The sequence below is a fragment of the Etheostoma cragini genome, chromosome 4 (genome assembly GCF_013103735.1).
Source record: "Etheostoma cragini isolate CJK2018 chromosome 4, CSU_Ecrag_1.0, whole genome shotgun sequence".
NCBI classification, from domain to species: domain Eukaryota; kingdom Metazoa; phylum Chordata; class Actinopteri; order Perciformes; family Percidae; genus Etheostoma; species Etheostoma cragini.
The window spans coordinates 14842214-14869046 of record NC_048410.1 but is presented as its reverse complement, the minus strand read 5'-3'; the positions used below and the strand labels follow the sequence as shown (position 1 = coordinate 14869046).

Genomic DNA, 26833 nt, shown 5'->3' with positions numbered 1-26833 from the left:
ACAGACACACACACACATACACACACACACACACAGTTGGGAAGGCAGGAAGGCGGGGAAATCCAGTGATGTGAGCTGGGTGTTACTGCTAAAATCAAATGGCCCTCATTTCATTGGCTACTGTGTGACCGGGATGCTGGAGGTGTGTCACAGCTAGATGTGCATTAGTGTGTGTGTGTGTGTGTGTGTGTGTGTGTGTGTGTGTTTGTGTGTGTGTGTGTGTTTGTGTGTGTGTGTGTGTGTTTGTATTTGTGTGTGTGTGTGGGTGTGTGTGTGTGTGTGTGGGTTAGGAGGGGCTGAACGGGGAGGAGGGAGGGCATTTAAGGCCTCTCAGCCTGATTCACTTCGGCTTTACCGTCGAAAACAATGATTTAGATCTTGATGGTAAGGTGTGAATGTGAGCGTGAGATTGAATGGTGACCTGTCCAGGGTGTTCCCCACTTCTGGCTGGGGCTGGTATTGGTTCCAGCCCCTGTGACCCTCAAGGATATACTATAGGAGCGTATTATTGGATGGATAGTTAATTATTCTTTGTTATTTACTTACACCAAACACCCCATTTTGCCAAAGCCTATGTTTGAACAGCACCTTAAAGGCTTTTGATAGAAATTTAACAGAAAATAACAATGATAGATGTGAGTGATAAATGCAGAATTAAAAAGAAAAATAAACACAGGAAAAGAAAGAACAACAGAAAGAATGTGAGATACATACTTACATTATATTTATATTCACCTTACAGAGTATTTTACACTATAAGACCTACTGCCATGAAAATGGAAAGAAATATGTTTTTCCTTTCTCTGAAATCTAGATAACTTATTTACACAAATTGAGTTTGTACTGGAAGGCCAACAAATCGAGTGACATCGTGCTACAACAAATATAAAGTACACATTTACCCTTTTCTGCAATTTACAACAATAAAACCACAAACATTTTGAAAAATAAGTGAATATCCTTTTAGCAGTTCACTGACATATTGGTGTTTGGTTTGCAACCTTTGCTCTAACATGCACATGCACAAAACATCTGACAGGATGATCAGTATGGAGAGAGTTGGCCTGCCATCTAGAGGACCATCTTTGATGCTACATTTGACCTGTTTCTCTTGGTCACCTGCTGAGTCCAACCAGAGAATGTCTAATAAGGTAGTAAATAGTGTGCTAATAAGTGTGTGTGTGTGTGTGTGTGTGTGTGTGTGTGTGTGTGTGTGTGTGTGTGTGTGTGTGTGTGTGTGTGTGAGTGTGTGTGCGTGTGTGTGTGTGTGTGTGCGTGCTCTTTCCGAGCTTTTGAGAGGAAACTGCTCACCATTGGAGTGGTTTCAGTCTGCTGCTGTGGTACAGTCCAGAATCGTCCACTGGACAGAAGAGAGGGGTAGTGTAAAAATTATTGTACAATGTAATTCATGTTAGGAAGCAGTGAGAAAATCCAATTAATAGTAGCACATTTAATGAACACAATACACACTATTCGATGTCTTTTAAGATTTCAGGCCTATTTATTTAATTACAGCTGTAATAGAATCAATTAAACAATACTTGTTGGCATGAAAATCATCAGCTAGACACATCAGCTAGACACAATCCTGCAGGACTGTAGCATGAATATTTGTTGTGTTTCATTACTCCATTTTGAACAGCCTTTCATTACTGGCCAGTCGTATTCCTAACAGTAAACACCAGAGGACACTGTCTTCCCATAAATGTAGGGTTATAGATTCTATGACTGATAGTTCAGAGGATGGTTCCATCCACTTTGTCAGCCAACAACAGAAATAAAAAAAAACATTGCAATCATAACATATATTCAACAAAAAGTTTTTTTTAAATTAAATAATGATTAATATGAAATGAACAAATACTGAATCAATATTGAGGTAAAACGGCAATGAGAAATGTATTTCAAACAATCACCTAACATAAAGAAACCAAATGTGGATAGATGTTATGTTTTTGGTTCCAGTGTAAAATCTGAGTGTCAGCTGAGCTTATATGATGATGACACATGCTCTCTGAGTGTCATTGCTGCAAATCATTGTCCTCTCCTGCCCCTCACTCATTTTCCTCTGCACCTCTTCAGCCATGTGATCATCTCTGTGGATTCATGTCCTTTGCTGTGGCTGGGAGGTCACATCCCAGCAATATTGCTCTCACAGTCTTGGTGATGCCATCTCTTGAGCCCCCCCCCCACCACTGCTCTCCTGGTTCCACCGACATTGTCCTTCTCCCAGTTTCCAGCAACTCCTCTGGGCTCCTGGGTCCTGTCAGAAAAGCTTTTCTTCACAGATCCCCACAGGTGCCAGCCAATGGCAGCCTGGGAAGATGGTGCCATGTGATGGTGTGCAGCCAATGTCAGACGCCCACAACTGCACACTTCCTGGAGGGAAAGTACATTCAGAGAGCATGAATGTTTCTATTTTTAAATCTTTCTGGCAGGAAAAGTGATGCAAAGCAACCACTTTTGAAACAATGCCTTAATATAACACAGAACATGTGTGTGGCTATTCCAGCACAATGCAGAGCTCAGGTGAACAAATATGTACTCGGCTTTGTTTGTGATGCACAGTTTTTACCCAATCTCCCAAATACACAAACACACACAGATGTATGCACATCGGCTATCCCAGAACATAAAACTGTTATTTCCACCATCCTCATTGTGGCCATCTTTGTAAGGAAATTGTCGGTACAGAGGATACCAGGTCAAGAACAGAAAAAAACAGCGTGTGAAAAAGAGAAGAAAAAAAAACATTTCTCAAGAGTGAGGTTCAGATATATTTCCTAATAAAGTGGAAAGTGTGTGCCTTTACAAATTTCACCCCATGTCACATGTTTTCATTGTCTAGTCAATATTTGTCACTTCCTGTTTTATTTTGAAACTCACACTTGTCTCGTTTCAGATAGCTTCACTCTGGTCCCCCTGGCTTTAGTTGCCAGATCGTTTTTTACCTCCGTGACAGCGTTCTACTATTCCTTCCTTGTGTTTCTTGTATGTAAGGACCCTTAAATGTTTTTTGACTCTGCCTTTGTCTCTGCCGGTTTTTAAATAAGCCCTTATTTGATGATTTGGACACTGCTGCTTTAATTGTACTTTGTACGTTAAATCTTGTGAACTTAGTTGCCTGTTGAGTTGTGCATTTGAGTCAATCCTGTGACAGATTTGGCAGTACGGTCTGGCCACTAATGGACTCAGGTAACTCTGATCCACTAGAGATAGGGGGGGTTGGCCAATTGTCATGAATTTGATAGCAATAGGGGGAGAACAGATCACACAGCTTGTGAACCAGGTCAAGAAGCTGTCTTGTCCAGTAATGAGTTGGGTCCAGTCACCCCCTCCCAATCCATTCTGGGAGTTCCTCTCATCGTTGCTCCCACCATTGTTTCCGGTCTAGTACCAGCTTCCCCACTGATGTCAACGCAAGAGTTTTTGACTGTGCAATTGAGTTTTGTGCATTAGCGGCTGAGAGTGGCACAATGCAGAGCTCAGGTGAACAAAAATTTACTCAGCTTTTTCGGGCTTGAATGATGAATAGGATTTAAGAAGCAGCACAAATGCATGTATGCATGTATACATGTACAAGTTTTACTTATGTGCACTGCACATTCACTCTGGCTCACTGGCATGTGCACATGTACACACACAAATAAACTCAGGGATATTCTCATACTCATATGCATAGATTCTTACCCACACATTCATGAATCTTGGTACATCACTTTAATGCCAGTTGGTCCTTCAGGCTTGAGCCTCTTCCACTATGCTCTTATCACTCCATTTCCTTAAATCGCTCTGCAGTCAACCATGATGACATAGTGCTTGCCCTTCTATTTGAGAGCTGTCTGTCACCCAAAGGCCACACCCCCTAAAAGTGCATGAGACAAGAGCATATAGGACTTATAATTGAATTAGATCATTAAGTCATACAGCTGTTCATAGCTGGACTGGGTGATTATCCTGAAAGTAGGGGTCAGGGTTTAGTTGAAGGCACACGTAGAAATAAAACATAAGTGAAAAGGACTGAGACGTGACCATGGTGTAGAGATGAAATCATTGAATATGTGAGGCAATCAAAGCAAAGTAGATAAGGGAACTATTTGAAGGTGATATACATAAAGATTCAGATGGGGTGCTTTAGATAAGCAGAGAGGGTGCAAAAGAAGAGAAATAAAGAGAGAAAGGAAGATTCAGAGAGAAGAGTAGAGTGAGCAAGCAGGGGTTAAGGCTGAGCGTGTGTTGTGGGCTCAGCAGTGAAGTTGACAATGCACTGGGAGAACAGTTGTGCTGCAGGGCTTTCAGGCTCCATCACTACTGCTCTCCTTCAAGCAGCTCCACCAACACACACACACACACACACACAAGCACACACACGCACACACACTCACTCATAAACATGCAAAAGCACTGATTGTTGCATCAATGCTTTTGCATCAGTGCTTCCTAACCAGGTTTTATATGCTGGGTAAGGCCAGGAAATCCGACATCAAGTCGCACATGCTGATACTCAAACTTGTTTAAAACATCTCAAACCTTCACTACCACTGAATGATTGAAAAAAAAGGATTTCAGATTAACAGCAAGTGAAGATACAGAAACGGTGAAGGAGAGTGAGAATAAACGAGAACAGCGCTAGAAATAAAATAGCCGTTTTGCAGTTTATATGTGAAGCGCTCATTGCTGAAAAGAGCTGCTGAAAGAGAGTGAGGGAGGGAGAGGGTGAGGGATAAAGCACATACAGTAAAAGATAAGTGCATTTACAAAAAGATCTAAAAACATGACAGCTGTTTGAGCGAAATGCATGTGTAAACTAAACACGTGCATTTTTATTGAGTCAACACATCATAATCACATTCACCAAAGCAGAGCTCCGAGCCACAGACCTGCTTGTAAAGAATTTTAGATAAGATGTGCTCATGAACAGATTACAAGACAAGAAATCTTCGTAGGGATCTTTGCAAAAACAACTGAAAACACTGAAAATAAATTACTGGGATATTAATATTATAATGTGATCTGGTATCATCGCAAAAGCGAAAAAAAGTCAAAATCTTGTGTTGTCAAATAGTTCAAGTAAAAAGTGATATGCCATTACCCTATTTCAATGAAGGTTATTTTGATTGGGAGAGTTTGGTGGCACAGAAAAACATTAACAGAAGATGGGAATCATTTCAAAAACATTATCTCAAACAAACTTGAACAAACTTCGTTAAGCAGGTCCATTTTCACTGTATTGGCATTACAGAAGTCCCTATTAAGATTCTTGTGTGCTACTTGTGGCAAAGTGACACATGTGCGACTCAAATCTGCACTCGACTTACACTGGGGAGTGACACTTAAATGGAGCTAGATTTGTTTCTTTGTTACATGTGAGAAAATAAATAACATACTGATAGCAAAAAAGCATTAAATGAGAGAAAAAAATATTTGAGAGAAAAAGTTTTCACACCAATAGCAAAAAAATATAATATTTCAGACTAAAAAAAGTTTGAACATAAAATTGACATTTTTAAAATTATTTCTGAGAAAAAAAGAAGAAGGGAGGGCTCACCAGTGAAGGATCGGGCATAGGTGAGTCAAGCCAGCATTGATTGCAGAAGGGAGGTGTTGATGGACCCAGAAAAGGGAGGACTGGCCTAAAAAGGCCTTAAAAGTATTTTAAATGTAATTCAGTTTATGTTGATTGAACTAAAATGACACTTTTGAGGGACACAGTTCCTTCCAAATCAAATATTCTGTTAATCGTCTTCCAGTCCGTATTGGTGAGGAGGCCAATCATCATTCCTGAGGTGTGACTCATTTTCCCACCCTTAAGTTACATTATAAGCAAGTGCCAATTCAATGACCATTGAAGTGGTTATTTTGGTTGAACAAACATTATTACAATTAAATCTTTAAACCATTTTTAAATGTAAGTATATGTTAAAAGTCTCCCTTTTGAGAATAAACTAAATAAAATATGTTACTCAATGCTGTAATTAAACTACTGAATACAGTTTGATAAGCGTCAATTTTAATACCACGGCATACCATGAAAGACAAACACAGTAACACACATGCACAAACACACACACACACACACACACAAACACACACACACACACGCACACCACCTCATCCATATGTGAATAATTCAAGACGATTCTAGAAGAAACCATTATCCTGGGCAGACAGGTAAGTTGATACGATGAGCCTCGTCCCTGCCTCTTCGCCCAGTCGTTCTTCACCTCTCCCCAAACACTGTTGCCATTCACTCACTGACCAGCCCGCCAGGGAAGTAAATTTATGTTTTCTGCTCTTTGTTGTCAGCTGGGACATGTAGGTGACGCAGAGGCCTCAACGCTGTTCTACTCTGGCAGGTAGGACTTTCACAGCATTGACAATAATAGCTCAGTAGTACTGAACTGTTGTCCCTGCTATTTGAGTAAATTGTAGCTAAAACATGTAATCAGGTTGTGGTACTGCAGTAATGAAGAGCATTTCGGGGGAAAAGGAAATACTTTTTAGGTATAACCATTAATTTAAATGATTTACCTTGAACTAAGTCTTGCTCAACATTTGCTGTTTCGTAAGTGCTGTTGTTACTAAAGAGGCTTGATACCAACAAAAGAAGTGACTGTGAAAGAGTGTTAAAGGGTCTTCTGTGGGTCAAAGCTATCATTTGGTCATTAGTTTTTCATAGGGGTGGGATTAATGTGTAGCTTTGTGACAGATGTACAAGCACCTCATTGCATTTATCAGACTGTCTTTTAATTTACAAATTCACATTTATTAGGGTAGGACAATGTTGATTGTGTTGGCATAAGAGGTAATGCCTTGACACAAAACAAGTCACAATGAATGACATTGTTTGACATCAGAAGTTAATGAGTTTGTCTGATGATTTACTTTTTTACAGAGTTACAGTGACAATGTATCTTATGGGAAGCATTATCTAAAATGTAGCAATAGATAGTTTAATCTCAAAAATAAAAAAATAAAAAAATAATTATTTCAGAATCTAAAATACTTTCAAATTGTCCCTGTACATCCCTTTGGATAACATTTTATAGCTGGAAAAATTTCAGAATCTGCTTTCTCACAAAGAACTAATGGGAACATTTTGAAAAGGGAACAGTTTAAGGAGGGCAACACATTGTCATTGCAAAGGACACATTTTCATTGACTTTGGCTGGAGAAACTACTACCTAGGTTATCTGACATGTCTCAATATATCCATTGTATAGATTTGGTACACAGAATGGATGTTTCTAAAATGTCCTTAATCAATATTTTTTTTTTATAACAATATATCAAATGGCGATGTAAAATCAAGCTAACAATTTGAAAGGGGTCACATGGTATGAACCTACAAAAAACTTGAATCTGGCTTTACGGGGCTCTATAGTGAGGTTGAGCTCATTTTTTTGCTCTCCGGCCACAACTTTACCGTTTGAGTTCACTCTCACCGCTCTCACAGCCTCCTCTTAGTCTGCAGCAGGCAGCTGTTTGCAGAGAAAAAGGCTCTAAAAACCATTGTATAGTACCTGCTAAGCATGCACTAAACGACTGACAGACTCAGTTAGAGACTAGCTTGTGAACATAGTGGAGTGTTAGAGGGCCAGAAATTTCCCTCAGGTGTTGGTGGAGACCAAAACCTTAGTTAGAGTTAGTATACTTACATATACTTACTTACATTCATCAGGTGGGCAAACACGACTCAATGACAAATGATAATGGTGTTCTGTAACGGTTGGATTTGCAAATAATGATAAGTTTTTCATATTGACCTACAAGGTGATGATAAATAGAAAATTACATGTTGCTTTGATGAGACATTGTTAATTTCTGAGGCTCCATTCACATACTCTATGACCACCAAAATCTCCTCTGTCATTTTAGAGACAACCAAACATGCCTTTCTCTTAGAGTTGCTGGGGCCTTGACAGGACCCTTTCATATTTACAGCTCTAATAAATTAGATTAGGTTTTATGACAATACATAACCATTGTTTGATTTTGAAGGCACTGTATGCCTATGGGCCATTCTCTGAAGATCACGAGAATTTTGGTATAATTTCTCAGAAAACAAATTAATTTACTAATAGGGGTGTCATTATTCTTCAAATTCAGGATTAGATTTGACTTTCAACTTTAAAGGGCCCATTTTATGAAAATTTATTATTTTCTGGGATTTGGGGTATTATTTTGTGTCTCTGCTGCTTCCACACGGATACAAACTTAGGGGGAAAAAATCCATGCAGTTTTGAGTGAGATGCGGGTTTCTGAATGTCCTGCCTTCAGTCTCAGGGTGACTTCAGTCTCCGGGTTACCTAGCTACTTTGCATGTGCAACTCCCAACAAAGATAGTATAGAAGTAAGATGTCTCACTCTATAGCAAAAACAAGTGAGATGTCTCACTCTGTAGCTAAAACAGAGACCTAATCACAAAGGATGAAAACAGGATGTATACCAAATTTTAAAAAAATATGGTGTTTTATGAAAATTAAACCATGTAAGCCCCATGATTTGATTCAATTTTTGATTTAAACTTTTTTTCAGCAATGCCATTGCTATTAAAATATGGTGTTTTTAATCGTGGCAACTAAAAGAAGGGCCACAAAAAGGTAGAAGGGTACTTTAACAGCTTGAGTTTCTCAGACTTTAGGAGATGCATCTGAATAAACCATGAAGTCCTGTCAGTGCCCACAGGGTTAAGGTGGGTCTTTAGCTGCATGCTAATGTTAGCAGTAAGCCAAACGGTATCTTTAGCAGGCTGATGTTAAGTAAGCTACACTGTAGTAAACTAAACTTTGTGTCTAAGCTATGCTTTAAGTCAGTGTTGTTTTTTCTTCAGTTGGCAAGTAAACAGTAGCCTGGTCCTACCAGACTCTTGTGCATTTCATTTGTGCAGAAAGTCCGGCAACTCTCCACTGACAAGCCTTGAAAGCGGGTATTCCTGGGTTGAAGTTTAAAACTACTGGATCTGCCAAAAGCCACTCTGGATCTGCCATAACCAGTGTTTGGTCGTGATCATAGTATCACTTGCGTTCACCTTAGCCAACTTCTCCACCGCTAACGGAGCGAACTGGAAAATCAAACTTTTCCTGAACACCGTGGAAGGAGGAGGGCCACAACATCATGGCCACCAACCAAACTCAGCAAAGATTGTTCTTGCTCAGGCTTTAACTTCTGGATATTCGGCAGCATTGCCACAATGGACCGAATAGCTTTGCTCGCATCTTTCTCCGCTGCCATTATTGAACTACAACGCAAACTAGCTCATAACCTCAACATCATTGTTCTCAGGCACACCCTTTATTCGCTGATTGGACTGGTAAAAAATGGACCCGGAAAAAACCCAAGAATATACCGCAAACCCAGACATAGTACTGCAGGAAAGTTTAAATTTAGCGGAAATACGCAGGAGGCCGGAACCAAGCAAAGAAAACAGAGGAAGAAAAAAAAACAGAATCATTGATCCTGCTTTGGTTAAAGCTGTGATAATAACAGGATGATAACAGCCCTACTTTTGATTGTGACGAGCAAAATTGATGCTCATTTAGTTCGATTTTTTAATTAATAACATTTCAAACAGGAAACAGTATCAGTTCTCATCAATAAGGGCTGTTATTTTGTGACAGTGAAAAGAGAGAGTTGCTGTTTTATGTCTAGTCCATGGTGGTTTTAGTGTGGCCATTAAAATGGGTCTGAGAAGGAGAAAGGGCAAGTCTTTTTTTGTTTTGCATATTGCAAATTTTGGCAAACATTTAAACATTTAAACAAAAGTCTGAAAATCAGGAGTTGTATTATGCCCTGCTCACTTTGATTTTGTCTAGGATTATCAGCCATATTTGGTACCACATTCTATAATACACTCTATACGAAAGGTTTACAGGTTGAACCTATTATCAATAATTTACAAATACTCTTTAGATCAATTATAGCCCATTAACAAGAAGAACTTTTGGATTGCCAGTTTGTGAAAATCCCCGAGAATACATGCATTGAGTACTTAACAACACAAAACTCCAGATTTGATGATTAACGCCCTTAAATGATAACCTATTAACATTTATAACAACCGAATTGATGGCTCATCAAAAAGGGGGAAACCCATGATAACCAGTTATTACAGCATTATTTTCAAATAGAAATGGAAATTTTTCCATGGGATTTTTCACTAGGCTTACTTTGTAAACAAAAATGAGTTGTTTTAAATGACTCATAATTTAAAAGCATTAGTAGGCCTAATCATAACGGATTAATTAGCTTCTGATCATTAGCTCTTTATAAAAGGAGCCTTATTAGTGGTATCCAAGTAGGCCTACATTTAATAGCCTATTAATGCTTATCTTTAGCGCAACTGCTGCCTTAAAAACACAACTGCACACTGATTTGGATCCACTCAGTAGTTATCTAGTGACCTTCACGTGATTAATGGATGCTGCACGTGACACCCCGTTTAAAATGTGTCACCTTTATTGAAGAGCAGGTAACACTGCGGACATGCCTGTTTGAGTTGAGCGGGGTGTTGTGCAGGAGCAGGGGCAGGAGGAGGAGGAGGAGGAGGAGGAGAGCTCGCTCTCTGATGTAGATCTTTTCACTGTTCACTGGCGCCGTGACGATAAACAGGCAGCGGACGGGGATGCTCTGTTGTCTGGTGCGCACACTCCTGTCTCCAGCTCTCCACGATCACCATGGAAGAGCTTAATTAATGCACAGGCGTTATGTGTCCCTCCTGCTCCTCCCGGAGCTGATGAATTTTAAACCGCCCGTTCGAGACCGGACGTTTTTAGCCGTCTGAAGCACTGGACCCTTGGTACCGAGCGGAGGGGACCGCGGCTGAATCGTAAAGTCTTCAGAAAAGGTACAGCACGGTGCGGTTTCTGCTCCACACACTGAACTTAGCCTCTTTAGCATAGCTGCGTTTTCCTGCATGTAGGCAATGATGATGCCTTTTCGTTACTGTCAGAGGACATTGTCCTGTCGACGCTGTCATGTTTTGTCGATTTAGATGAAGGGGTTTGTCGACTTGTCATGAACGATACATTTAAATAGCCTACATGTTGATGGAGCGTGGTCAGAGCTGATACTAGGGCTGGTGCCTTTTCTCCAAACTGAGGTGGGCTCTGGTCATGTGGACTGTCCACTGTATTAACCCTGAGTGAGTGTAAGAGCATCACTGGTTGAGTTTTGTCCTAATAACGTTGCCAGCTGTTTCTGCTGAGCAGCGAGGACCAGCTGACGGCTGTGCGTTGCTCAATTTTCACTATGAGCGCCCGGAGTCAGGTTGTCATTTCACATCTTTTTTTTTGGGGGGGGGGGGGGGGGGGGGGGGGGGGGGGGGGGGGGGTTGGAGGTTCACCATATCCTACCTTGTTGGCGTCCAAGGAGAAATAAGTGCAAGCTTTACGGTTATTTTGTCACGAATTTTTCATGGAAATGCCAGTGTGTCGTTTTTTTATCACGGGTGCACTGTCGACGTTGTCAGTGTAGCAGTGAAATTAATATTCCAAAATAAGCGCATTTGGTACGCATTGTTCACATATAGAGCTTGCACTAGCCTCAGCTACATGAATGCAGCATCCTAGCACAAAAAAAACATCTAAAGCTGGCAGACTGCATCCACCACAAGATGTGCAGTCTTACATCACAGCAACACTCATATCACATTTTTCTATGCAATATGAAGATGAATTCATCTTGGAGCATCACTGCAATGTGACCTTTTCTGTTTCTTCCTCTGCGAGGCCTGCTTAGTAGTTCAAGGACTTACACAACTGATGTGACCAAGTGATGCCTGAGTGGCAGCTCTGAATTTACAGTTTCATTTGCATGTGCATTTTTACATCTGCTTTCCCATGTTTCTTCCTATATGTTTAGATAATGATCGATTGTTTATTAATTAGACCTTTGATGGCACCGTCAGAATCAGGCCAAACTATATATCTCGTAGTTGTGAACGGTCCTCGGCTTCAGTTGCACATTTCTTTATTTTCACAGTTTGAGGAACACACCAGGATACATTTCACATTTAATGACAGAATTGAATCATGTTATTTGCATGTTTGAAGGGGAAACATAAATTGCTTCTTTATCCTTGAAGAGACAAGTGCAGATCAAAAGCTGTTGAAGACTTATTGGCTTTCTTTTGCCATCTTTTTGTAGGTGTGTGATCATATTATCAGTCATGTCTAAGTCAAAAGTTCTCACATGGCCTCAAACTGTAGTCTGGTTTGTGCTCTATATACCAATATGAATTACCCCTGCACCTTTTTACTTCACTGAACTCCTTTGAGCCCATTTGGAGCACCTACTGTACCCTGTACACTGTTTACCGGCTCAGTGCATATGAGAAAGAGGCGCTTTCACCAGGATAGGATATAAATGGGGGAGAGAGTTTAAACTGGATTGTGGATTGTAACCCTAACCCTTGGACAAAGAAAACACATTTGATTAAGACAAGGCAAGCTTTATTTATATAGCATGTTACATGCACATCTTTACATAAAGTTTATGAAGAAAAGAAAAACAAAGAACAGGAAGAGAGAAAAGGATAACAAATAGAAAAATAAGCCTAATGAGAATGTTAATGATACTAACAGGAACACTAAGAGAAGACTCATAATAAGACTAAATTATTCAGGTAGAGCGTATACAAATGTATTGCATTATTACCTTATTGATAATATTTAACATTACTGATAACGTCTCAGTTATTCAGAAGGCCTTTCAAGCATCTAGGGCCATGAAATCTAAAGACAGCTTTACCAGATGTTGAACCAACTCAAGATAAATTTAGAATATCAGAACCAGATGACCTGAAAGGTCTGAGTAGCTTTATCAGGTCCACATCAGTGGTCATTTAGATTTCTAAAAACAGGCAGAAGAACCTGAAAGTCTTGTGTAGTGCATTATGCATGCCAATGTAGTGATTAAAGAACAGATTTATTGTGCTCTGATCTCACTTAAGAGCAATATCAATGTTTTTTTTATTGCTATAAAAAATGTAAAATAAACTGATTCCATATCTTCTCACCTTTTTCTCATTCTCAGAGGCAAATTATGCCAGCAGCACCAGAGTCGCTCCCCCTGGTGACGTGCCAGCTCATTGGTCAGATTACCCGGCCCTTCTCTAGCCACCCCGTCTACCCTGGCAGATCCATGCTGCTGGATGCTCCTCACAGAGCCACGCCCGCACCATGAGCGCCAACGGGCCTGCCCCAGACCCAGTCCCAGAGGCCCCTCCCGCCTCAAACCCTGCCCCTGCTGCGGCCCCAGCCCCGGCCCATGTTGCACCACCCGCACCTCCTGCCCTGCCTGCCCCAGCATCTACTACCATCCCGGCAGGTGCGTTGGCACAGAAGAAGCGGCAGCAGTATGCCAAAAGCAAGAAACAGGGCAGTAATGCCAACAGCAGGCCACCAAGGGCTCTGTTCTGCCTCAAACTTAACAACCCCATACGCAGGGCCTGCATTAGCCTGGTGGAGTGGAAGTATCCTTTACAGTGGCTTTTTGTGTTGTTTGGTGCCTGTCTAAAATTCTGTTTCCTCCTGCTTATAAAACCCATTCTGAGGGATCAGATCACAAGTGGACAGCTCTAACGCTGTAAACACACTGAAGCACCATGAAGCGTAGATTTGTGCCCAATCGCTTGCCTGGCTGTTCTTCTGTCCTCTCTATTCTCTATTGTAAAGTACTTTGAGGAAATTAAACGTGTGTGCTCAGCTCACCGTTTTACATCTGCTCCTTTGACCACTCAGGCTCGCCGGTTGAGCAACAACATAAGTTGTGACGTAAGAACATGAATGTCTGTAGTTTAATATCCCACATCTTTGTGTATTCAAGTACATATAATGACACTATAAATAAGGTTATTGTTTTCCAGCGTTCCTCGTGGACCTCCGTGCGGCTGCCATTTCCATGCTACCGCAGGTTACAGAGCTCTATAGAACCAAGGATAAAAGCATCCAAAACACACAAGTTACTCTCAGTGGTCTCTGTGACATGAGAAATACTTTGAATGAGTATGTAGTTCCACTTACAGTTGAGTAGGTGGTCCTTCAAAATGGGCCAGGATATATTCATGTACATAATGCTAGTAGAATGTGGTCATTTGTGGCCTAAACCACCTCCGCATCTGGTCTCAGAGCGTCAGAGCCTCAGAGCAATGCATCCTGGGTGCATTCCCACCTGTACCCTGAGGGCTGCGATTATGATTTGATCACCCGGGACAGATTTTAAAACCAGGTGGGAATGGGGTTTGAGTATTGGGATTTGACCAAAGATCATTAACTGTTCATAGAGCTGAAACTCTTAGTGGATTAATTGATTAGATTAGAAAATGAATTGGCAACTATTTTCATAATTGATTAATTATTGAAGTAGTTTATCGGGAGAAAACAATAACCTTTCTCTGGTTTCATGTGAGAATGTTCCTCTGTTTTAATTTTATATCTGTGTAGACTGAATATCTTTGGGTTTTAGATTGCTAGTTGGACAAAACAAGACCGCCTTGGGCACTGGGCAGCTCTCATGGGCATTTTTCACTATTTTCTGACCTTTAAAGGACCAAATGTTAATGGATTAATTGAGAAAAAATTGCCATATTAATTGATTTTGATGATCATTAGTTGCAGCCCTGCTTGTTCATATTTTGTGTGTGTATAGCTTAGTTTGATCTTAGCTGTGCCATTGCCACCTTAGGTAATTTAATGTAGTCCCTATTACTCAGGGTATAAAGGCAAGAAAAGAAAGAAATACACATTTCTCATGGTTTAGACATTGCCTTTTGCTTTTTTTTCCCACAAATCTGTTTATTATTTATAGCTGTAATAGATGCAACCTGAAGCATGATGTAAAGTGTATTCAAGAACCAATATATTGTATAAATTATCACATGGCACAGTAGTTGATATATTTCTTGAGTGCCAGTTTAAAAAAATGACGTCAAACTGAGGTGCAGATACATGTTTTTAGCACAAAAGACAGACAGTCACTGAATCCTACTGGCAGGGTATGCAGATAAAGGGACCTAACACTGGCACAACACAGCTGTGTGCTTGTTGCTTAAGCAGATGCTGTCATCATAAAAGCCATCAGATGTTATAGATTGCCTATCATGAACCGCAAAGATTCATTTCACAATCTTCCTTTGTGTGTTTGTCAAAAAAAAAAAAGATCAATGTGGTTTTACTACCAGTATACTTTGGGAAATGCAGCTGTGGCCGTATCAACAGTCCCAAATTGTTCTGCATGCAACAGTTCAATAGTGTTTGTTTCTGGGATTTTGTGATTGGGAAAAGAAGAATTCAGAAGAATGTGAAGAATTAACTGAATTTAAGATGTTTTTTTGTAGAAATGATAGAAGGAATGGTCCAGTCGCTGTGTAATTGTTACTGTAATGTGGAATGCAGTTAAGTGAAACAGTCTCTAATTCTTGACATTGTTCATAAGTTTAACATTGAATTGTTTTTAGTGTAAATTACAGAATATATTTTTTTTAGTATGGCAGATGTTTCTAAGTTTTAATAGTTCAGTATTTGAGTAACGTGCTGTTCAATGAGTCATGAACAGCTTATAAAGTGAGTCTGCAGGCATTTAAATGTTTTTGAAAGCTTCGTCTGAGATCTGCAGATTGATATTTCGTTTGGGAAAGTAAGTAACAGAAGAGGCAATGTTAACGTCAATGTTGTAAAGTGGTTCCCAGCCATTTACACTTTTAACCCCACAGAACAAAGCTTTGTCCACATTTGACTCCTCTTCACATGTCTATGGATTACATCATATAGATTACAACCAAGTCAACCAATTATGTGATTATTTGCTTTTTCTGCTTATCTTAAAAATCCTATTATGACCCCTTTAATGTATTCTCTACAATAAACAATTTCAAAGCTCAAAAAGCAACTTAGTTAAAGTTATATAACTCAAACAAAACCATACATACAGATCATGTGTGACTTTATTCTGCCATTTAAAACATTGATCTTTAAAAAAGCCATCAAAAACTCAGGATCAGAGAGTTCTTTTTTTTATAAGGTTTTTTGTGGGGAGGCTTTTCCCTTTATTAAAGTGACAGTGGATAGACACGAAGAGGGAGAGAGGTGGGGGGATGAAACGCAGTTAAGGGCTGCAGGTCAGATTTGAACCCGGGTCACTGCACGACTCCGTTATCAGAGGGTGAGCGCTCTTACTGGGTGAGCTACAGGCTTAAAGTAGTCCAGAATTTTTAATGTCACAGCAGGTAAGTCCATTTCATCCATATGATAAATGATGATATGATAATTATTTTGTCTTGCTATGTTGCATCATTGCTCTTCTGCGTTTTCCTTAACTTCTTTCCACAGGCCATTTGATATATTTATATTAATTGCTATTTTTGCCAACTGTATGGCCTTAGCTGTCTATGTCCCCTTCCCTGCAGATGATTCCAACTCCACAAACCATGACCTGGTGAGTAGTCTTTATATGTCACTATAATCCATTTGGTGCCTTTTGTGTTAATGCTGCTACATACAGCCAAAGATAGACTTGTATTGCTCTGCATAGTGTTTATATGGCTTGTCTGAGTTCACATTTTCAAAACTATAATGTCTAGCTTCAACTAAGGGTTGGTATCTGTATCTTTGTGATAATAAAGAGTTAAATAATAGAAGATAATCTCTTCAAGGTTCAAGATACATTACAAATTGCATTGTTACATCATAATCCTCTTTCAGTTGACAAAGTTTTATTGTATCGTCCTTTTGAGATCAAGAGATTTTGCATACAAGAGGTTGCATACAGATTGCTTCTTCAGTATATCATGCAGATTTGAAGTATCTGCTGTGCCTGCACAGAGAAACACTTTGACAACTATCCTCATTGGTGCTTTATCATGTCATAGTTTCTCTATACAGAGGTTTTATTCAGCTTTCTATTTTTAGAATTTATCGTCATTGCACCACTCTGTGCACCTTGTGCATTTATGTCTGTGTGATGAATTATGGGTGATGTAGTGTTGTAAGCATTGTTCCACAGCTGAGAATGAGTGCACTCTTCAAAAGCCAGACAAACACACAGAATGTGGCCCTTACATGAGCCAAATTTAGCTGTAGTGTTCAATGATTCATGAACAGCTTATACAGTGAGTCTGCAGACATTTGAATGTTCTTGAAAGCTTCGTCTGAGAGAAGGAACATGTTAGAGAAAGGTTACCAGCCCGCTGTAAAAGACCGGCGGGAGTGTTTCTCGGTCTGTACGCTGCTGAACCCACGGTGCAAGATAAGCTACAGCTTTGGCTAAAACTGTGTCTGGTCTACTTTAGAGAAGTAAGATGTACTGCTCTCATTTTGACCTCCTGGAGGGTGACCTCAGGGTGTATGTTTACACAGCGGTGGTGCATCAAGGGAAAGTGGGCCATGTGGGACATTACAAAGTCTGATACAGTATCCTGTACAGTGTGTTGTCAGGGTAAGTTTGGGAGGGAATTTTTCTAGATTTTAATTGTCCTAATATTGTCAACTACAAGAAAATGTCCAAACTTGCATGAGTATGGAACAAGAATCTGGAAAAGTGTTGAGAGTCTGGTTGGACTCTGAAGAAAGCTGAAACATCTGTGCATTTTGCTCTCCTGTGTGAATACAATGACAGCAGCAATATTTTTGGAAGGCTCTTCTAATAGCATGTCAGCATGCAAACTCTTGGTGGCCTGGAAGAGCCAGCTCTCTTTTTGTCATTAGTTTACGGATGCAACAATACAACCCGTTGGTTTGGTATCTGTGTCCACACTGACATTATTAAGTGAATCAGGCACCGGCCAGATATGGCCATTTCACAACTGGCTAAGTATAGTTTGCTTTTTTGTCTTTTTCTGTGGTAAGGTAGAATGAATGCATAAAGTCACTCAATAAATGTGTTTTAAAACGAAGGTTTTAATGTGTTAGGCTTTTACTGCAAAGCCAGAAGTGTTAGTGAAGTTTATTAATTTTATAATAGGGAACAAAGCTATCATATCGGCTCAGTACTTGTTATCGGAATCAGTGTCAGGAAAGGAAAAGTTGCATTGGTGCGTCTCTGCTTTGATTGAGTACAATTTTTATTTCTTCTACCTTTTATATATAAAATGTGAGGCTTATCAAAAGAAGCTACTTTCAGCTGAACAGCAGCTCCGTTGAGCTAAACAGCTCTCAGCGACAGATGCCACTCACTAATGTGTGTCCCAGCCTCAGACTGATGATGACCGTGTGCATAGTGTTGACACGTGCTTATTTAATACTGGTAACGTTTTGTGTAGCCTCTAAACCTCAGGTATTTTAACAGATTTACAGCACAACCATTATAGAGTCAAACTGCTTTGTTAATAATAAGGATAATAATTTAAGAGCATTGCCAAGATTTAAGTTTATATGTTCCTAAGGGCAAAGAGTTCTAAAAAGTTCTAGGAGCAGTTTTCACTCTAGTTACAAAGTTAAGTTAAGTGGCATCCAATTAAACTGCACTCGCTAGGAAATAAGCTACATTATATGTCTCATCTCAGCCTTTGCAATACACACTAAAGCTAGTTTCCGCTAGATAGTTTCATATTTCAATTAGGCCAGGACATTGCTATGTAATATTTGTCACTGTGTTTTAATATACCCTGTATATGTCTCCTGTAAAGACAAGTGCCAGATTGGATTTATGGATGCCCCATTAAGAATTGTGTTTTTGTGTACTGCTTATCAAGAGTGAGCAGCATCATTTATGTGGCCTACATGCTTCATGAACAAGATAATTAAGTAGAGATTAGAGGACATGCTAATAATTGGATATCCAATTATTTATAATTTAATTGCTTCTTTTGAGTGTCAGGACAAAGCTTAACTTTTTGAAAATACACAACTGCCTCTTCTGTGGTTTTAGGGATTCTTTAACTGCACTTTATACATTTTTGCTGATCCTTATACGGATCCTTGTCCATTGCTTGCACAAACTATGGTTTAATTCTGCTGTGTCAACATTAACTCAGATACCGGAGGGTGAAAAATGCAATCTTTCCCTTTTCAGCAGAGGTTGAACAATAGAATACTTTGTAGGGCAGGTGGGCCAGCTTGGCCTTAGTTGTTCTACAGAACTCACGCTGTAGTCACGGGAGGAGCACTAGAGACCAAAGTGCTGAGCTAGTTTTGCTATCGCAGTCAGCAGGTAAGGCTACGGTGAAGATTGCCATTTCACACCTCTCTGCTCTGCAGCCTCACAGGTGGACTGCGGACTGATATGAAACCCGAGGTACAGGGCTGAAAGGTCTGATGTGTAAAGCGAGGATCAAATTATATCACTAGATTGCCGACCTAAGCAGGTTTGTACTCAGTGATTCACTCAAAAGTGGTATAACTTTCAGCACAAAGAGACAATGAAACCTTGCAATGCAGACAAGCTGACTTCTAGGATTGTGGATGTTTAGACAGCTCACTTAGTGCATTCTCAATATTGTTAACTCCTGGAAGCTCCAAATACTGAATCTGTTTGTTTGTCAACAGAGTGACTAGATGCTGCAGAGCTCCTCTGGGTTAGAACATAGCAATGCTGCAAAGTCACAGAGGCCTTAATAGCATGAGTCTGTCTTTCTTGTTAGTAAGGCTTGGTTAAATGCACCAGCTCATTATAAATAGAAAGCAATTTCCTCCTCGGTTTGAACACAGGGCAAAAGATTGGGGTCCTGCTTCTACCAGGAGGCACAAGTAAGTAACAGGTTGTAGTGAGCACACGCACGTAAGATAACAACCTCTGTCAGGAACTCACACTCATTCTTCTCCTGCTGAGCTTTCTTCTTAACTGTTTTTCCTTTGTTTAGTCATCTCACTCCAATAGTAAGACACAGAACATATCCTGCACGTGACTGCGTCTCCTTCCTACCTACCTTTTCTAGGGACAGACAAATAGTCTGCAACCCTCCTGTCTTTGGTTTAAGGTCATTTCTTACTTATCTATCTGAGACGCAACATCCCGGGCAGCTCCTGCTGAAGGTAGCTGAGCAAAACAATGACCTTTTCATGGTGAATATAATTCATACATCTCATCCTTTGTGAGGCAACACACAGTGAATGGTGTATGGTATCTTGTAGTGATTGCCCGTACCAATGTTATTGCATAACGGGAGCCGCAGCGCTATTTATTTTACTGGGGACAAAAGGACACATGCGAAGGCTGAAATATCCCTGCACAAAACAATACAGAGGTCGTTTAAACACCAGCAGAGAACTCACAGCTTGAAAAATCTTCACATTTAGATTTTACAATTAAGGATCATATTAATCATTTGCTGAATATTTTTTAAATATGAATTATTGCTACTGACAGAGGGACTAATGCACACACACCCATGCCACACATATATCTGGTTTTATTGACTACCTTTTGATGTTGACATTTTGTCACGATCATCTCAAGTGGTTTGCACAGAAAGAGTTGGGGGGGAGGGAGATAGGCATTGTAAACAACTGTCCCCCTGGTTTAAGCTGCTAAGCTTGTTTACAGTAATGATATTTACATGCTTGTCATCTCCAAATATTCTTGTGTGTTCTTCTGTGACAAACAACCGGACAGCATAGCTTTTCTAAAACCATCTTTAATTGAGATGGCAGGCTTTGCACTAATTAAGCATTAATTTCATTACTTTACATTCAATTTTTCGCAAAATGCCTACAATTGATTTGACAAACAGAAGCCAAGCCCAGCTGTTTTGTTGAGTAGTAAAATTACTTTTTTTTGTCCACAAGAAGATCCACAGTTTTATGCTCAAGTCATGTACCATATATTGTTTTTCATAGTGCACCTGTGTTTTAAAACATATTCAAAATTGATTTATACAAATCTGTGCTTTATGGCACTGTGAGGGACCAACATGTAGTCGTTGGGTAGATTTTCGTAAGAATTTTAATTTACAAAACAAAAAAAACAACTAGTTTTCAGGAAACAGAAAATCCTAGGTCCATAAAAGAGGTCAATAAAACATAACTTAACTCAGGTAATATAACCAAATAGCCCTATCCTAACCAAACAGCCCTACGCTAACCAAACAGCCTTACACTAACCAAACAGCCCTACGCTAACCACACAGCCCTACGCTAACCAAATAGCCCTACACTAACCAAAAAGCCCTACGCTAACCAAATAGCCCTACACTAACCAAATAGCCCTACACTAACCAAATAGCCCTACGCTAACCAGACAGCCCTACGCTAACCAAACAGCCTTACACTAACCAAACAGCCCTACGCTAACCAAATAGCCCTACACTAACCAAATAGCCCTTCGCCAACCAGACAGCCCTACGCTAACCAAACAGCCCTACGCTAACCAAACAGCCCTACGCTAACCAAACAGCCCTATGCTAACCAAATAGCCCTATAAAGACTGAGACATGGCGGAAACTTATATTGTGGCCAATCAGGCCATTCTGATACAAGGGGGGTAGACAAACACATTAAATAGCCAAACCACAATAACTACAAACTATTTTAAACCAATGCCACATAATATAAACTAAGGAAAAGTCGATCAAATAATCATAACTAACTATAAGTGTAACATACAAAGAAAAGAACACAACTCAAACATTTTACTTAAACAAAGATAACAAACCTGAAATTAGTTAAATTGACAAAGTTAACTAAATGTGTGCACCCAAATAGAAAACTAAGTCAAATAACTAATACAACTGTTTGTAAAACTAAAGTGTGTGTGTCCAGTTATTTAATTTGTATAATGTGTAATGTGCTCAAAACAAAAGAGAGTTACCACCGTGACTTGTTGCCATGTGTGGCTGCTAGTGCGGCCATCACAGGCACACTCCTTTATTTAAACATACACTGACCATAGTTCCAAAACACTATCTGTAGGCAAGCGGGCAGAAGTTCCTCTTACAGGTTCCAATACAATGCAGTTTAAATAATCAGATCACACAGATCAATCATCAGTTACCCCCTAAAGCTGACGCTGACAGCAGGTTCACTTATGCACAATTTACCACTGACTTCAATGAACTCTCAGGCCTGTTACACAACAAGACAAAAGACATGCTAAAGCAGTGTATGTTTTGCATTTGCATGTAACTCTGGGATCGGCATGAAATGCACATACTGTGTACTAGAAAATGAGCAACTACAACAAAGAAAAAGTCCTTTGTTATGTAAATACATACCAACAACCGTCACAGTGCCAAACATTTGACTCACAGCCATTGCCTGTTTACTGATCAGAGTCGCCAAGTGCTTTAGTGCGACTACCAGTCACTGAGAGGCATTCGCCAGATTGCAGTGGTTCTTGTCAAAGAATATTAGAGGCCCAATACAGTGGTTTCTTTTGTTGAGCTGACATCTGATATTGTTGTCAGTGCTTCTATCATATATTCCATCTTGCTTGTTGCTTCTTGTCTTACCTATTTTGGATGCAGATTAGAAATGTGTAAGGTAGACATTCCTCTGCGCTATATTTTACTAATAATTCTGTTCAGGTTTCATGTACAGTTTGCCTTTATTCTGTTGCATTAAAGTGCCTTGTGTGGTTTGCCAGCTTTGTAGTCACTCATAGACAAACCAAAGACACAACAGTATCCTACTAGTAGTGCACTTCAGTGTTTAAATTCAGATGTAGAATAGCAAACAAATGAACAAACATGATTTACAAATATTTGGCCAACATGCACCACAATCTTTTAGGTAATCAGCCTTAATTTACTATGTCCTGTCTCCGTATCTACAATTCAACACTCAACCTGCCATTGTGGTTTTTGAAATACTATTACAGTAAGTTCCTAATGTTTGCTACAGTCCTTGTTCTGCAGTAATTCAGTAATCATAGTATATGGTTCACCAGGGGAGTTGATGACAGGTTTTCCAATATGAGGAGTGCTTCATGTGCCAGTGTTTCGGCTACGTGTGTGACAAATGAAGTAGTTGTGTGTGTGTGTGTGTGTAATGGCTGGCACAAGCAGCAATGTCTGGACTGTGGAGTCCTATAGAGATGATGGAAGAAGTATGTGTTTAGTCACTTAACACAACTGCTCATTTGTGGCTCACACTAGCTCTGTCCCCACTTGTTATCTTGAATGTGTATTTCTGCGTGTGTGTGTGTGAGAGAGTAAAGAGGGAGTCAGAGCTGTGTTAGCTTGGTGTGGATACTGTGTGAAGCATAGAGCATGTGCACAGTGTGCGTCAAACAGGCCTTCTTAAAGGGGAATAGCAGACCATTTATGAATGATTTTTTTTTCTCAGGCTCTGTAAATAACACATTATTCTTATGAATACGATGCAATTAATAACAAATATGTGTGACAAAATATTCAGTGGTTTGTATGCCTTTTTGAAGTGTCATCCTTTGTTGTTTTACCCTTCTAATATACTCAATGTAATGAATTTTTCAGCAATGCAAATGTTATGTAATGGCATTTTTCAGTTAACATATATGGACATTATGACATATTTGAACTTTATGTCTCTCTAATAGCACAATTACAGTTGCAACTCTTCAATCTGTTGCTAAGTCAGTCAAACAATAAATGACATTGTAACATAACATATATTACCAAAAAGAAGTACGACACCAGTAAAGATTAAAACAGTCAATAATAAATAATGTAAAAATACAACAGTATTAATAGGGTGGTAAATTGTATAAATACATAATAAATGTAAAAGTAGATGCACAAAACCTTGGCTAGTCCATTAGTGGAATGATTGTCATGACTTTGTGTGTGTGTGCATGCTTGGGCCTGTGTATGTGAGGGAGATTGAAGTTGACAGAGTGAGAGGGATACATTTACTGTAACATAAGAGACGTGATAACTGAGGGTGACACCAAATCATAATAGGAAGAGTTGTTAAAGAGACAATGAAGAGAGGTGGCAAACCCAGAGAGTGGTGGAGACACCTGTACAGTTTTGGCTTGGAAGTTTGGCTTTTGGGATTTCACTTTAATTTCCTGTTTTCAGCCCTTGTTTGGATTTCCATGGCAGCTACTTAATGCCATGTGCATTTTTACGTGGACACACATCTGCAAGCATGAATATTTGTTCTTACAGATTTCATGTATAGTAATGGTACACTAACACTCACAGGTTCACTTTGCAAATGATGAACCACAAAGAAAGAAAACCAGAGGGAAGAAGGGGTGAATCAGATGTTTTTACGTGTGTGCGTGTGTGTGTGTGTGTGTGTGTTTGTGTGTGTGTGTGTGCATGTGCACATATTTGTGAGAGAGATAGGAGTGTGTGGGCTTGACTAAAATGGGAACACATGAGAATGCTTTATTCCTCATGAGAAGTCAGAATTTAGGTTGCACTATTTCCTTTTTCTATACAATAACAGTCACATACATAGGCTGACACAATAACACAACATCTAACTATACAACAAGGAGGTCATAATAGATTTCAGGAAGAACAAACTCACACATACACCTGTCTATATTAACAACTCTCCAGGCATCCACATTTCAGACTCTCTCACATGGTTGTTTTTTATCAGGTGTGGCATTAAGATGGCACATCAGAGGCTTTATTTTCGGAGGCGTCTCAAGAAATATGGTATGTCAATGTTCAATCCTGCTTCGATCATGTAACTTTAGGACAAAACTAAGCTATACAGCACGGAGCTTATGCAACAAATGTGATGTTTTCTTTCTTTGTGAAGACATTGGTAGTGTGAGTGTACTCAAGATGACCTGCACATGTAGTGTATTCCTTGGCATCCTCACACAACTCTTACCTGCCCCCACAGTAAGCAGGCACACACACACACACACACACACACACACACACACACACACACACATACACATACACACACACACACACACACATATACACACACACACACACACACATACACTGTATGTTAACATTTGTATATTGTGCAGAGAAAAACATAAGCCCAGCTACACAGAGTGATAAAGAACAGGACATTAGAACAGATGTGTGGTACGTTATGTTGTATTTTGTAATGTAGTTACTGGATTTCAATTTAATGCATTTTTTGATGCAAGTAGAAACAATATATTTTGTTTCTTCTGTTGGTATTTTATTGTTGGCTTCAGTCACTAGTTTAGTAATAAGCACAAGAACATTTGAACAAGAGCAATGCAGAGACATGTGAATGAAATACTGCAAACACATTCTATTATTTCCTAATGAGAACTAGCAGGAAATTCTAATAAACTGTGATAAAAAACTCAAATAAGATCATCTGTTAATTCAACAGGCCTTATTAAAATTTACACAATTATAACACAGACCCAGGCATAACACACATTTGAACAGGCACACTCAAAGACACTTATTAACTGTGCAACCCCCCTCCCAAGCATGGCTGGTTGGCACTGACTGATCTATACAGACAAGGGAAGGAAAGGAAGTTTGCGGGAGATGGCAAGCGCATGGGGGAGGGAGATGTAGCGGCCCGGGAGAGTGATGTGGGAAGTCCTACAGAATATATGTCCACTCATTGTGTGCAGGATCAGATCCAAAATGACATAATAATATTTCTATGACACTAATAATAGTTGCAGAGTTTACAGTTATGTATTGACTGCTGTGCTGTTTGGGTTATGCACTGACTGCGTGTGCTTTTCTCTACTGTACTATATATGGCGTGCTTTGACATTAATATTATGTCTTGAAGTTTGTTGTGTTTGCTCTGCTTGTAAGCACTCCGGTCGCACACAGATATCAAACATGCATGATGTCACTCTGACTCATGTGACTGTTGGCTCGCCGCCACACGCTCAGATGTGGCTTTCCATTCACACACATGTAACTCTCAGCTGGTCATGTAATCAGAAATACATAAGATGCACAGATAATTCATATTGGAGCTGCAACAGTTTGTTTAATAATCGAATGACAGAAATAGAATCTGCAGTTTTTTAAACAAGACTGCAGAAATTCTCTGGTTCCAGCATTTCAAATAAATATTGTGGTTTTCTTAATACTCTGCACTGAAAATCCTTGGGTTTGGAACTGTAGGATTGCACTTAACAAAACATCACTTTAGGCTTTGAGAACATTGCAATGGGTAAGGGTTACACTTTTTTTTTTTTTACACGATTAGCCATTAATTAAAAAATTGAGAAAACAATCAAAGATGAATCGATAATGACTATAATCTTTAGTTGCAGCCCTAACATATATACTGTTTATGTAACGGTTTCTGGCTTTGAACAGAATTTTTTAACATTACACTATTTCATTTGTAGTCATGTTAAACAGCAACCTTGAACAGTACATTTATCAGTTAAAAAAATAAATTAATCAAACCATTTAATATATTTTTTTAAATAATCTTCTCTTTTCCATTTCACTGTCATGAATCGAACATGGAGATATGTTATGGTCACATGCCTCCTCCAAATGTCTGCAGTACTTAACGTAAAGCATTAAGATTCATTAAACCATGAGACCCTATTTTTTTATCTTTCTTTGAAGTACAAGCAGAGTAAGGAAAACATACTGTACTTCAGTATTCTCTGGTTCCTCATAATGTAATACACTGTAGTATTTTACAGTGTGGCTCAGTATCTCATGGTGAATTTAAAAATTATAAAGATGAACTTGACGTTAGATTCAGAAAGGTCCACCATTTATGCAGGTTTCTTTTATACTTACATATATTTATCTTTGTTTGATGTTCATGTAGAAATGTACCAAACAGTCCTACATATTCCATTATATGTTTTGTAGCACTAACTGAATAAACCGAAGCATGACTTTTTTCTCTCTGTAATGGGTCCATGTATTCAGACTATTCTTTTTCTGCATCTTACTGTAAAATGCAGACTACACTTAAGCTAAGGTAATGGGGTACAGGCTGTAGCTTTTCTTTTAGCATACAGACAT

General features: G+C 39.4%; 1 protein-coding gene across 17 annotated transcripts in view; it reads left to right on the top strand.

Moving 5' to 3' along the window:
• The first annotated feature begins 10428 nt into the window (after positions 1–10428).
• Positions 10429–26833, top strand: part of cacna1da (calcium channel, voltage-dependent, L type, alpha 1D subunit, a) — a 60749-nt gene continuing 44344 nt past the window's right edge. For 9 of the 17 annotated variants that reach the window (XM_034868202.1, XM_034868201.1, XM_034868199.1 and 6 more), the window contains exons 1-3: positions 10437–10846; positions 13036–13474; positions 16329–16434. In XM_034868202.1, the coding sequence (XP_034724093.1) occupies positions 13182–13474; positions 16329–16434 (399 nt within the window). In that variant the 5' untranslated portion in view covers positions 10437–10846; positions 13036–13181. Of the gene's footprint in view, positions 10847–13035; positions 13475–16328; positions 16435–26833 lie in introns of all 17 variants that reach the window. The other 8 variants (XM_034868193.1, XM_034868190.1, XM_034868189.1 and 5 more) reach the window with 2 other exon arrangements.